The 14,594-nt window shown below is 49.2% G+C and overlaps 1 protein-coding gene across 1 annotated transcript in view; it reads right to left on the bottom strand.

Moving 5' to 3' along the window:
- Window positions 1-14,594, bottom strand: part of NUF2 (NUF2 component of NDC80 kinetochore complex) — a 127,124-nt gene that overhangs the window by 14,894 nt on the left and 97,636 nt on the right. The window contains exon 11 of the mRNA XM_030207503.1: window positions 11,488-11,628. Coding sequence (XP_030063363.1) covers window positions 11,488-11,628 — 141 coding nt within the window. The remainder of the gene's footprint in view (window positions 1-11,487; window positions 11,629-14,594) is intronic.

The raw sequence follows: 14,594 nt of genomic DNA, 5'->3' as shown, positions 1-14,594 counted from the left end.
CTTAGCATAATAGTCATGAAATACATCTAGTATCTCTGCATCAGTATGTACCAATCCCCCTTCCTGTGTCCGAATGGCTAGCACTCTCCTCTGTCCCTTCCCCCTTTTTACTAATCCTGCCATCATCCTCCCTGTCTTATTACCAAACTTATACAATTGGTATCTGTAATACTCTGCTGATTTATTAGCACGCTGATGTAATAGCTCATTCAGAGATGTCTGCGTGGCTAATAATTGCTCACGAAGGTGGTCCGCGGATTGCTGTCCGTAAGCTCTCCTCAACCGTATCAGGCTATCTCCTAATCTTATGATCTCTTTATCTCTTCGTCTCTTTTTTCTGATGCTATACGCTATTATCTCTCCCCTTAGGACAGCCTTTCCAGCTTCCCAAAACAATATCGGGGTATGCCTGTGAGATGCGTTGTGTAATGAATATTCTTTCCACTTTGCTCTAATATAAGTCCAAAACTCCGAATCCTTATATAGATCCATAGGAAATGCCCATCTATACTGTCTATTATGTGAGGTATTATCTTGAAATTTGATATATATAGCCGCATGATCTGATATAATCGTAGGATCAATATCAGCCTCCGCTATATGTGTGAAACTCTCTTCATCTATCAATATATAATCAATCCTCGATTGAGTGTGATGGGCTCTTGAGTAGTGTGTATAGTCTTTAGTATTTGGATGCAATACCCTCCACACATCAACCACTCCCAATGTTTCACATAGCAGTTTTATGCCTTTACCGGTCCCCACCATCGTGCTTGCTGTCCCGTGTGATCTATCCAACATTGTGTCCGCCACCACATTAAAGTCCCCTCCTATTATCTTATTTTTGACGTTGAAGTGCTGTATCTTACTAATGATTAAATGGTAAAATTTCTTACAATACACATTGGGAGCATATATATTACTAATAAGACATATATTGCCATTCACTTTTACCTGTGCTATTATATACCTCCCTTCAGGATCAACACACACCTGTTCCACCTCCACCTGTAGAGCTTTATGAAATAAAATAACAACGCCCGCTTTTTTCCCTACTGCCGGGGCCTCCAATATGGTCCCCACCCACCAAGTTCTCAACTTCTCATGCTTCTGCTTTGATAAATGTGTCTCCTGAAGGAGCGCCACATCTGCCCTTTTCTTTTTAAGACTATGAAGGATTTTCTTTCTTTTAATGGGGGAGGATATTCCCCCCACATTCCAGGAGTATACTTTAAGGCCCATCAGCCTCCATCATCTCTTACATGTCCCCGCTCATGCCTCTTATCCAAATACAGGTAGACATGGTGTCCCAGCAGCACCACCCCCACCACTCTGTGTCGCAGCCATTCAACGTTCCACTCACTCACATATCTCCATCTATCTTTTTTTGGTAATCGTTTCCCTATTCCCCGCCCTCTAATCCCCCCCCCCTCCCTCCCATATGTATCCTGTCTATTCCCTATTCCCCTATCCTTCCCCCCTAGTCCTCCTGTTCCCAGAACTAGTCACTCTATAACACCTGCACTCACCCACCAACATATCATACATCCCCCCCTCCCTCCGGTTCTTCCCCCAGCTTCCCCAACTTCCCCAACATACAAAACTTTATGTGTGTTATATCTCTAGCATCATATCTTAGTTGTCTCACACTTCCATTCCTGTGTAGCTCCTCCGGTGGACAATGTTACTTAGTTCTTAAATAATCAGACCCTGTAGACTTCTGGCTTCTACTTCATTTCCAAGAGCCCCAAAACAGTTTATTTAGCTCTGCCATGTCGTCATCTCCTGCAGTCAAATGGCGTCGAGACGTGCTAGGTACATCCAGAACACTGTCTTGGGCGCACTCCAAAAACACTCGCACTCCCGAAATATATCTGTCCAATCTATCAAGAGTCCATCAGTCATGTTCTCAATCCAAAGGGTCAGGTCAATATTCTCCCAATCTGCTTTCCACTATAAAGCTATAATATAATCTCCAGCGTCCTCTTTTAAGCCGCTGTTCCATCCTGCACATTACCTCTGCTTCATTTAAGCTCTCCATGTTGTTGTATATATTCTTTAGCTGCCTCCACCTGGTCAAAAAATTGAGTTACACCATTTATGGTGAGTCTGAGCTTGGCAGGGTATAGGAGTGCAAATTTTATCTTCTTGTTATATAACTCCGTACATACTGGCGCGAAGGATTTCCTCTTCAATTGCACCTGATGTGAATAATCTTGGAAGCAAAGGATTTTTCTCCCTTCATAGGTAAGTGCTTGCCCACCGCGAAGCGCATCCAATATGTATTGTTTATGCCTGAAATTAAGAGTCTTTAGGATCACCACTCTTGGTCTGTTCCCTGACTGCCTCGTGGTCCCCACCCGATGGGCTCGCTCCACACAGAATTGTGGTACTTTATCCTCTATATGTAAAGTCTTTGGCAGCCATCCTTCCAAGAAGTTGGGCAGATCCCTATCCAATAAGGACTCTGGTAGTCCAATCAGGCGCAGGTTATTGCGCCTGCTGCGATTCTCCAAATCATCCAATTTAACCTCCAGATCCTGCACTTTCTTTTCCAGTTCTTTGTTTAGCTCCTTCTGTGCCTCCACGCTCTCCTCGACCTCTGATATGCGCTGCAGGCCTTCATCCAACTCTAAGCTCATGCTATCAATACGTTCATGAGCCTCCTCTGTACGATCGTAAAGTTGTTGAAGCTTCTTGTCCAGCGCTGTCTCAACCGCTGCAGTTACCTCCGCGGTAATTTCTGCTAACCACGCGGATCCCACAGCTAGCTCTCCGATCTCACGCTGGTCGGCCATCTTGGCATCGGCCGGCTTAGTCTTGTCTCTCTCTCTGCGAACTGTTTTCGCCGCCATGCCGTGCCTCTGTGCCGTTTTATAGGGTATGATACATACCTGTAGCAGTTGTTCTCCGAGGACAGCAGGCTGATTGTTCTCACGACTGGGTTGACGTCCGCGGCAGCCCCCACCAACCGGAAGAAGCTTCGCGGGACGGTCGGCACGCAGGCCACGCCCACCGCGCATGCGCGGCCGCCTTCCCGCCCGTGCGCGACCGCTCCCGCCAGTTGAATGACAAGCAATAAAATATGAAACACACAACTCCAAAGGGGAGGAGGGAGGGTAGGTGAGAACAATCAGCCTGCTGTCCTCGGAGAACAACTGCTACAGGTATGTATCATACCCTTTCTCCGAGGACAAGCAGGCTGCTTGTTCTCACGACTGGGGTATCCCTAGCTCTCAGGCTCACTCAAAACAAGAACCCAGGTCAATTGAACCTCGCAACGGCGAGGGTACAACAGAAATTGACCTACGAAGAACAACTAACTGAGAGTGCAGCCTGACCAGAATAAATTCGGGTCCTGGAGGGTGGAGTTGGATTTACACCCCAAACAGATTCTGCAACACCGACTGCCCGAACCGACTGTCGCGTCGGGTATCCTGCTGGAGGCAGTAATGAGATGTGAATGTGTGGACAGATGACCACGTCGCAGCCTTGCAGATCTCTTCAATAGTGGCTGACTTCAAGTGGGCCACCGACGCTGCCATGGCTCTGACACTATGAGCCGTGACATGACCCTCAAGAGCCAGCCCAGCCTGGGCGTAAGTGAAGGAAATGCAATCTGCTAGCCAATTGGAGATGGTGCGTTTCCCGACAGCGACCCCTAGCCTGTTAGGGTCGAAAGAAATAAACAATTGGGCGGACTGTCTGTTGGGCTGTGTCCGCTCCAAGTAGAAGGCCAATGCTCTCTTGCAGTCCAATGTGTGCAACTGACGTTCAGCAGGGCGGGTATGCGGCCTGGGGAAGAATGTTGGCAAGACAATTGACTGGTTAAGATGGAACTCCGACACCACCTTCGGCAGGAACTTTGGGTGAGTGCGGAGCACTACTCTGTTGTGATGAAATTTAGTATATGGAGCATGAGCTACTAGGGCTTGAAGCTCACTGACCCTACGAGCTGAAGTAACTGCCACCAAGAAAATGACCTTCCAGGTCAAGTACTTCAGATGGCAGGTATTCAGTGGCTCAAAAGGAGGTTTCATCAGCTGGGTGAGGACGACGTTGAGATCCCATGACACAGTAGGAGGCTTGATAGGGGGCTTTGACAAAAGCAAGCCTCTCATGAATCGAACGACTAAAGGCTCTCCAGAGATGGCTTTACCTTCCACACGATAATGGTAAGCACTAATCGCACTAAGGTGATTCCTTACTGAGTTGGTCTTGAGGCCAGACTCTGATAAGTGCAGAAGGTATTCAAGCAGGTTCTGTGCAGGGCAAGAACGAGGTTCTAGGGCCTTGCTCTCACACCAAACGACAAACCTCCTCCACTTGAAAAAGTAACTCTTTTTAGTGGAATCCTTCCTAGAGGCAAGCAAGACCCGGGAGACACCCTCAGACAGACCCAACGCAGCGAAGTCTACGCCCTCAACATCCAGGCCGTGAGAGCCAGGGATTGAAGGTTGGGGTGCAGCAACGCTCCGTCGTTCTGCGAAATGAGAGTCGGAAAACACTCCAATCTCCACGGTTCTTCGGAGGACAACTCCAGAAGAAGAGGGAACCAGATCTGACGGGGCCAAAAGGGCGCTATCAGAATCATGGTGCCGCGGTCTTGCTTGAGCTTCAGTAAGGTCTTCCCCACCAAAGGTATGGGAGGATAAGCATACAGGAGGCCGGTCCCCCAATGAAGGAGAAAGGCATCTGACGCTAGCCTGCCGTGTGTCTGAAGTCTGGAACAGAACAGAGGCAGCTTGTGGTTGGTCTGAGAGGCGAAAAGATCCATCGAGGGGGTGCCCCACTCTCGGAAGATCTTGCGTACCACTCTGGAATGGAGCGACCACTCGTGCGGTTGCATGACTCTGCTCAGTCTGTCGGCCAGACTGTTGTTTACGCCTGCCAGGTACGTGGCTTGGAGAAGCATGCCGAACCGACACGCCCAACGCCACATACCGACGGCTTCCTGACACAGGGGGCGAGATCCGGTGCCCCCCTGCTTGTTGACGTAATACATTGCAACCTGATTGTCTGTCCGAATTTGGATAATTTGGCAGGACAGCTGATCTCTGAAAGCCTTCAGTGCGTTCCAGATCGCTCGGAGCTCCAGGAGGTTGATCTGCAGATCCTTTTCCTGGAGGGACCACAGACCCTGGGTGTGAAGCCCATCGACATGGGCTCCCCACCCCAGGCGAGATGCATCCGTCGTCAGCACTTTCGTGGGCTGCGGAATTTGGAATGGACGTCCCAGGGTCAAATTGGTCCGTATGGTCCACCAGAGCAGTGAAGTGCGGCAACTGGTGGAGAGGCGGATGACATCCTCTAGATTCCCGGTGGCTTGGAACCACTGGGAAGCTAGGGTCCATTGAGCAGATCTCATGTGAAGACGAGCCATGGGAGTCACATGAACTGTGGAGGCCATATGACCCAGAAGTCTCAACATCTGCCGAGCTGTGATCTGCTGAGACGCTCTGGTCTGCGAAGCCAGGGCCAAGAGATTGGTGGCCCTCGCTTCGGGAAGGTAGGCCTGAGCCGTCTGGGAATTCAGCAGCGCTCCTATGAATTCCAGAGACTGAGTTGGCTGGAGATGGGACTTTGGGTAATTTATCACAAACCCCAGCAGCTCCAGAAGTTGAATAGTGCACTGCATGGACCGGAGGGCTCCTGCCTCCGAGGTGTTCTTGACCAGCCAATCGTCGAGATATGGGAACACGTGCACTCCCAGCTTGCGTAGGTAGGCCGCTACCACCACGAGGCACTTTGTAAACACTCGTGGGGCAGAGGCGAGCCCAAAGGGCAGCACACAATACTGAAAGTGCCGTGCGCCCAGGCGGAATCTGAGATACTGTCTGTGAGCTGGCAGTATCGGGATGTGAGTGTATGCGTCCTTTAAATCCAGGGAACATAGCCAATCGTTTTTCTGAATCATTGGCAGAAGGGTGCCCAAGGAAAGCATCCTGAACTTTTCTTTGACCAGGAATTTGTTCAGGCCTCTCAGGTCTAGGATGGGACGCATCCCCCCTGTTTTCTTTTCCACAAGGAAGTACCTGGAATAGAATCCCTGCCCTTCCTGCCCAGGTGGTACGGGCTCGACCGCATTGGCGCTGAGAAGGGCGGAGAGTTCCTCTGCAAGTACCTGCTTGTGATGGGAGCTGAAAGACTGAGCTCCCGGAGGACAATTTGGAGGCAGGGAGGCCAAATTCAGGGCGTATCCGTACCGCACTATTTGGAGAACCCACTGGTCGGAGGTTATGAGAGGCCACCTTTGGTGAAAGAATTTTAACCTCCCTCCGACCGGCAGGTCGTCCGGTACGGACACTTGTAGGGCGGCTATGTTCCCATGGATCCAGTCAAAAGCCCGTCCCCGGCTTTTGCTGTGGAGGCGCAGGGGGCTGCTTAGGCGCACGCTGTTGACGGGAACGAGCGCGCTGGGGCTGTCCCTGTGCCTGACGAGGCCTTCGGGCCGGCTGGTTGTACCTACGCTTCGCAAAAGAATAGGGTGCAGCCTGCCGAGCCCGGGAAAAACGCCCGCCCGCGGGGGCGGGTGCTGAAGGCGCCCGGTGGGAGAGCTTGTCGAGAGCGGTTTCCCGCTGATGCAGTTGGTCAACCATCTGCTCGACCTTCTCGCCAAAAATATTATCCCCCCGGCAAGGGACGTCAGCCAGTCTCTGCTGGGTGCGGTTGTCCAGGTCAGAGGCACGCAGCCATGAGAGCCTGCGCATCACTATACCTTGGGCCGCAGCACGAGATGCCACGTCACAGGTGTCAAAAATCCCCCTGGACAGGAACTTTCTGCACGCCTTCAGCTGCCTGACCACCTCCTGATAAGGCCTGGACTGCTCCGGCGGGAGCTTATCGACCAGGTCCGCCAGCTGTTGCACATTGGTCCGCATGTGGATGCTCATATAGAGCAGGTAAGATTGGATGCGGGTCACGAGCATGGAGGATTGGTAGGCCTTCCTCCCAAATGAGTCCAGAGTGCGAGACTCCCGCCCCGGGGGCGCCGAGGCGGTATCCCTCGAACTCCGTGCCCTCTTGAGAGCAGAATCCACGACCGCTGAGTCATGGGGCAACTGGGGCCGCATGAGCTCTGGGTCAGAGTGGATCCTGTACTGGGACTCTGCTTTCTTGGGAATGGTGGGGTTAGTTAGTGGTCGCACCCAGTTCCGAAGCAGCGTCTCCTTCAGGACATTGTGCAGCGGTACCGTGGAGGACTCTCTAGGTGGTGATGGATAGTCGAGGACCTCGAGCATCTCGGCCCTCGGCTCTTCCACAGAGACCACGGGAAAGGGAATGCTTATAGACATATCCCGCACAAAGGAGGCAAAGGAGAGACTCTCAGGAGGTGAGAGCTTCCTCTCCGGTGACGGCGTGGGGTCCGAGGGAAGGCCCGTAGACTCCTCTGAGGAGAAATATCTCGGGTCCTCCTCTTCCCCCCACGAGTCCTCATCCTCGGTATCGGACATTAGCTCATGTAGCTGAGTCCGGTACCGGGCCCGGCTCGACGTCGAGGCACCAAGGTCTCGGTGTCGTCGAGCGGTGGACTCCCGCGCCGGCGGGGACGGAGCTCCCTCCATCGACGTCGACGGGGACTCCACCTGCGTGGCGGTCGAGACCGGCACCGCAAGCGGCGGCGGTGTCGATAGCCCCGGCGCCGGGCTAGAGCTCGCCGGCGCCACAGTCATCGGCGCCGGGGGCGCAAGCACCCCCGATGGCGGCACAGCCTGGCGCATCAGCCCTTCCAGGATCCCCGGAAGGATGGCTCTGAGGCACTCGTCCAGGCCCGCTGCCGGGAAAGGCGGTGGGGCCGGTAAGGGTGTCGGTGCCAGAAGCTGCTGGGGGCCAGGAGACGGCACCGAGGTGCCGGAACCCCGACGCGTCGGTACCTCCACCACCGACGGAGATCTCTCCTCTCTGCGATGACGCTTCGGCGTCGACTCCTCTTCAGGGTGCACCGAGGGCTCCCGGTGACGGCGCTTCTTATCTTTTTCCGGTGCACGTCACCGGTGCCGGAGGGCATGGAGGAGGAGGAGGTCGATCCCCCTCGGTCTCGAGGTACCGGGTCCGACAGGGTTCGGTCCCGTGGCTCACGAGTTGAGGGAGTGACCGGGGCCGACTGCCCACGCGGCCTCTCAACCCCACTCTCACCGGCGGACCGGCGGGCCAACGGGACCTGTTCTCCTGGGGTCGCTGCCATCGGTGCCGATGTCTCGGGCATCGATACCGGTACCGAAGAACCGGCCTTCGATACCGATGCCGTCGAGGTCGACGTCGAGGGGCCGGCGCAAGTTCCAAAAAGACGGTCCCGCAGAACTTGCCTCGCAACCTGAGTCCGTTTCCGGAGACCGAGACACAAAGCGCACGACTTGAGATTGTGCTCCGGCCCGAGGCACTGGAGGCACCAAGCGTGGGTGTCGGTCTGCGAGATCGGCCGGCCGCAGCGACCACACTTCTTAAATCCACTCGGGACCTTCGAGGACATCGACGGAAAAATCGCGTCGGCGAAGTCAAAGTCGGCAATGGTGGCTAAAATCACACCACGAAAAAATCAACCGACCGAGCGGCCACTAGGCCGCAACGTGGCGTCCCCGCTAGAAAGCGAGGGAAAAAGGGGAGCGCGTGCTCCACACGCGCAAAAAATTTTTTTTTTTTTTTTTCTTTAAAACAATACAAACAAAAACAGAGGGAACCGAACGGTCCAAGCGACGACCCGCGTAAACGCGGTCGAAAATCCGGCGGCTGAACAGAGAGAGAGGCAAACGCACCACTCTCTCAGTCGCGGAAAAAAAGTAACTGGCGGGAGCGGTCGCGCACGGGCGGGAAGGCGGCCGCGCATGCGCGGTGGGCGTGGCCTGCGTGCCGACCGTCCCGCGAAGCTTCTTCCGGTTGGTGGGGGCTGCCGCGGACGTCAACCCAGTCGTGAGAACAAGCAGCCTGCTTGTCCTCGGAGAACGATCGCTATCGATTTCCGCTTCTTTCATACACCAAACAGCGCCGTTTCTCTCCTCGGGGCCGTCGAATTTGCTGATTTTTGGGCGAATGTGCGCGGAGCCTAGCTATCTGTTTGCATTGTTTTAAACTGAAGGACAAAACCTGGTTATATTGAAAGAATACCTTCCTAAGAAACATGTTCTTTTTTTGTGGACAGGCTGTAAAAATATTTCCAGATGTAGCCAGGGTAGCTATTGAGAAGGAAAGCCTTCCTGCAACTGAAACAAAGTTTAATTGTGGGAACATCAATTTTTTTCATATTTCCTTGTAAATGCCTGGTCACATAAAACGATAATTGGTATGTCTTTTTAGTCCACTCATTTAGAGAATTTTCTTGTTGATAAAGACATAAAAGTTACCAAGGAGAATATACTTTATTTTCTGCACGTGTGGTTAGTAATTTTGGTTCTTATTTGGTTATGTACCAGATTATTTCTCTGTAGTGGTTTTCTTTTATGATGATTTATTTTGTGCACATCATTCATTTGTTGCAGAACTTCTTTGTAATTTGGACACGATGCATATAATGCTTGTTAAACTTTTGCATTTATTTCTCTTGCATTTAATTGATATATTGTTTGGGGTGCATTTTTTTTTTTGCTTGAAAATAAAAAAGAAAATAGAAAGGAATCTTCAGGAACAGAAAAAATACCAAGTCAGAACTTACACCCTTACATAAGAATAGCCATTGGTAGGTCAGACTAATGGTCCATCTAGCCCAGTATCCTGTTTCCAACTGTGGCTAATCCAGGCCACAAGTAGCTGGCAGAAACCCAAATAGTAACAACATTCCATTCTACCAATTCCAGGGCAAGCAGTGGCTTCCCCCTTGTCTATCTCAACAGTATACTATGGATTTCTTCTCCAGAAACTTGGCCAAAACTTTTTTAAACCCAGATACACTAACCACTATTACCATATCCTCTGATTCCACTATATCTCTTGAGATATTGTAATCAGAACTGAACACAATACTCAAGGTGAGGTCATACCATGGAACGATAAGGTATTAATCCGCAAATGAACCTTTTCCAGAGATGGGAAGTCGGTAGAACTAGAGGACATGAAATGAGATTAAAGGGGGGCAGACTCAAGAAAAATGTCAGGAAGTATTTTTTCAGGGAGAGCGTGGTGGATACTTGGAATGCCCTCTTGCGGGAGGTGGTGGAGATGAAAACGGTAACGGAATTCAAAAATGCGTGGGATAAACATAAAGGAATCCTGTTTGGAAGGAATGGATCCTCAGAAGCTTAGCCAAGATTGGGGGGAGGCAGGGCTGGTGGTTGGGAGGTGGGCCTAGTGCTGGGTAGACTTCTACGGTCTGTGCCCTGAAAATGGCAGAAACAAATCAGGGTCGGGTATACACGTGGAGTAGCACATATGAGTTTGTCTTGTTGGGCAGACTGGATGGACCAGGCAGGTCTTTTTCACCCGTCATCTACTATGTTACTATGAAAAAGGCATAATAGTATTCTTGGTCTTATTCTGCATCCCTTTCCTAATAATTCTTAGAATCCTGTTAGCGTACTGGCTAGAATGACACCAGGATCTTTTTCTTGGATGCTGACTCCCAAGGTGGACCCTAGCATCAAGTATCTATGATTCAGATTATTCTTCCCAAAGTGCATCACTTTGCATTTGTCCACATTAAATTTCATGTGCCATTTGGATGCTCAGTCTTCCAATTTCCTACGGTCTTCCATAAATTTTCATACTCCGCATGTGTTTTAACAAGTTTTGTGTCATCTGCAATTTAATCACCTCACGTGTTGTTCCAATTTCCAGATCATTTATAAATATGTTAAATGGAACTAGTCCCAGTACAGATCCCTACGGCACTCCACTATTCATCCTCCTCCATTGAGAAAAATTGTCATTTAACCCTACTCTCTGTTTTCTGTCCAACAACCAATTCCTAATCCACAATAGAGCATTGCCTCCTATCCCATGACACTTTAATTTTCTCAGGAGTAACTTTGTCAAAAGGTTTCTGAAAATCTAGATACATTACATCAACCGACTGACCTTTATTGACATGTTAAAGAAATGAAGCAAATTGGTGAGGCAAGACTTCCCTTGGCTGAATCCATGCAGACTCTGACCCATTAAACCTTGTTTATCTATCCGTTCCATAATTTTATTCTTTATAATAGTTTCCACTATTTTACCTGGCACTGACAACTCTCTGGTCAACTAGGCTCCCCTAGCCATATTGTGTTTTATATGGCAGTTTTGGTCAGTTTGTGTGGTTTTAAAATAGATGACTGGCTTATGTATTGTGTTACTGTTCCAGTAAGGTTTTGTGTGAAAATTGTTCTATCCTGTTAATATATTATGTAAATACTATATACTGATTTTTGAACACTGATAGCTACTAGGTCCTGCTCATTTACTAGGGAGACCAACATTTTGGGAGAAAAAACTAGTAACATAACCACTGGAAACAGACTCCAAGGTTTGCATTTATAAATTCATACAGAAAAACAAACAAAATAACCAGGTACAGACCTCTGCCAAAATAAGCTTAGTTTTTTCTAGGATTGCTTCTTTACTTTGTTGCTTTTTGCAGAATGACTGAACCTCCAACTGCCAATGAATACCAAAGGCAATTTTATCCTGATAATTTTCATATCTTTCGTTTATCTCTTCCTAGAAAATAAAAATGAATCATTTACTTAGCATAAACATTGTAAACTATGTTGTTTTTTAAATTACGGTTAAGTGTTAATATACTGCAATAGTAATCTGTTGTGCATATTCCTTCTGATAATGCTAGAGCCTTTTCTTAGGCAGTAATCTTTCAGAAAAGATAAGAAATAGGTTTCTTTGAGTTGGTTTTTTTGTGTCTTACTACTACTTACCATATTAACTTGCATATAAAGCTCCTTCCCTCCCTATCTCCCCATTCTCCCAAACTGAGGAAGCCCCCCTCTCAGACCTACCTGTAGGCCTCCCTGGGACTACCGTATAATCCTGGTAGTCTAGTTGAGAGTTGGGGGAGAAGCGATCTTCATACGCTCCTGCTGATGCTGTCTTTCTCAGTTAAAATGCTGCAATGACTTCCAGCGGCAGTCTTGTGAGGTTGCCGCTGGAGGTCGTGGCAGGGAGACATAGGGGGCTAGGAGGGGGATCGGGGGGCTCATTTGAAGGAAAAATAGTTAAGGGTGCCAGCCGATATTCAGTGCTGGCACCCACATAGCAAAACAAATGGATTTAGGAAAGCTTTTGAGCAGTTCTAAATTCACCCACTTAGCTATGCAGGTGCTGGCAACATTCAGTGAATATTGCCAGTACCCACATAACACCTGGCTCCTTCCCAATACCGCTGCCCATACCATCCCTGATTTGCCCACTTTTTCTGGGATTGGTCTGAGGCGATATTCAGCAGCATTGGCCGGTTTAGTGCCACTGAGTATCGGGAGTTAGGAGGTAACAGGCAATTTAAGCGAGCAGGAGCCTCTCCTGCCCACTTAAATTATTTTGAATATTGGTGGGGGGGGGGGGGGGGGGAGGAGGGGACAGTTAACATTTGAACCACATGCAACCTTGTAATCTCATAGCTGTTTTGTGGCTTTACATTTAATTAGATCTATTAGACCATATTTGGATAGGCTCTCTCTTAATGAACTTGTGCATGTATTGGTAATAATAGATTGGATTAAATGCTATATATATATATAATGTGCTGCTCCTACAATTTGACATGTCCAGTGCGTTCGACATGGTCAGCCACCAAATACTCTAGAACATCCTAGACTACTTCGGGATTGGAGGAAACGTACTAAGCTGGTCTAAAGGCTTCTTAACAGCAAGAACTTATCAAGTGATTTCAAAATCCAAAACGTCAACACCATGGAAACCCGAAATGTGAAGTACCACAAGGATCACCACTCTCACCAACTCTTTTTAACTTAATGATGACACCTTTAGCCAAATCGCTATCCAACCAAGGATTCAACCTGTACATCTGTGCAGATGATGTCACGATATACATCCCGTTCAAACACGATCTAACCGAAATCACAAATGAAATCAAACACAGCCTCCAAATAATGAACTCATGGGCGGACGCATTCCAACTACAGCTAAACGTAGAAAAGACACAATGTCTCATCTTATCCTCACAATATAACACAAACAAACCCAATACCATAAACACTCCAGATTACACCATTCTGATCTCTGACAGCCTGAAAACTCTGGGAGTCACAATTGACCGTAATCTCACACTCGAAGGCCATGCGAAAAATACAGCAAAGAAAATGTTCCACTCAATGTGGAAACTTAAAAGGATCAAACCTTTCTTCCCAAGGGAAATATTCCGCAGCCTGGTACAATCAATGGTGCTAAGCCATCTAGACTACTGTAATGCCACCTATGCCGGATGCAAAGAACAAATCATTAAGAAACTTCAAACCGCTCAAAACACAGCAGCCAGACATATTTGGGAAAGTGAAATACGAAAGCGCCAAACCCCTAAGAGAAAAACTACATTCCTGCTTATAATCGAACGAGAAAAACGCCCAAGTTCCGACCTAAATCGGGAGATGGACGTTTATCTCACAAAAACGAATAACGCGGTATAATCGAAAGCCGAACTTGGACGTTTTCAACTGCCCTCCATCGCGGAAGCGTACAAAGTTGACAGGGGCGTGTCAGAGGCGTGGTGAAGGCGGGACTGGGGCATGGTTATCACCCAAACAGAGATGGGCGCCTTTCGCCGATAACGGAAAAAAAGTATGCGTTTGTAGCTAGAATTTAGGGCACTTTTCCTGGACCCTGTTTTTTCACGAATAAGGCCCCAAAAAGTGCCTTAAATGACCAGATTACCCCCAGAGGGAATCGGGGATGACCTCCCCTGACTCCTCCAGTGGTCACTAACCCCCTCCCACCACAAAAAAATGATGTTTCACAACTTTTTATTTTCACCATCAAATGTCATACCCTCCTCCCTGGCAGCAGTATGCAGGTCCCTGGAGCAGTTGTTAGGGGGTGCAGTGGACTTCAGGCAGGTGGACCCAGGCCCATCCCCCCCCCTACCTGTTAGAATTGTGCTTATTAGTCGTCCAACCCCCCCAAACCCACTGTACCCACATGTAGGTGCCCCCCTTCACCCCTTAGGGCTATAGTAATGGTGTAGACTTGTGGGCAGTGGGTTTTGAGGGGGATTTGGGGGGCTCAACACACAAGGGAAGGGTGCTATGCACCTGGGAGCTCTTTTACCTTTTTTTTTTGTAAAAGTGCCCCCTAGGGTGCCCGGTTGGTGTCCTGGCATGTGAGGGGGACCAGTGCACTACGAATCCTGGCCCCTCCCATGAACAAATGCCTTGGATTTATTCATTTTTGAGCTGGGCGCTTTCATTTTCCATTATCGCTGAAAAACAAAAACGCCCAGCTCACAAATTGTCGAATAAAACATGGATGTCTATTTTTTGCGAAAATACGGTTCAGTCCGCCCCTTCACGGACCCGTTCTCGGAGATAAACGCCCATGGAGATAGACGTTTTTGTTCGATTATGCCCCTCATTGGCTCCCATTAAAAGAACGAATTGCGTTCAAAGTTTGCACCCTGGTCCACAAAATTATTCACGGGGAAGCCCCGACCTATATGTCAG

The sequence above is a fragment of the Microcaecilia unicolor genome, chromosome 6 (genome assembly GCF_901765095.1).
Source record: "Microcaecilia unicolor chromosome 6, aMicUni1.1, whole genome shotgun sequence".
Taxonomy (NCBI): Eukaryota; Metazoa; Chordata; class Amphibia; order Gymnophiona; family Siphonopidae; genus Microcaecilia; species Microcaecilia unicolor.
The sequence above is the reverse complement of the archived record's forward strand: the minus strand, read 5'-3'. Positions and strand labels throughout refer to the sequence as shown.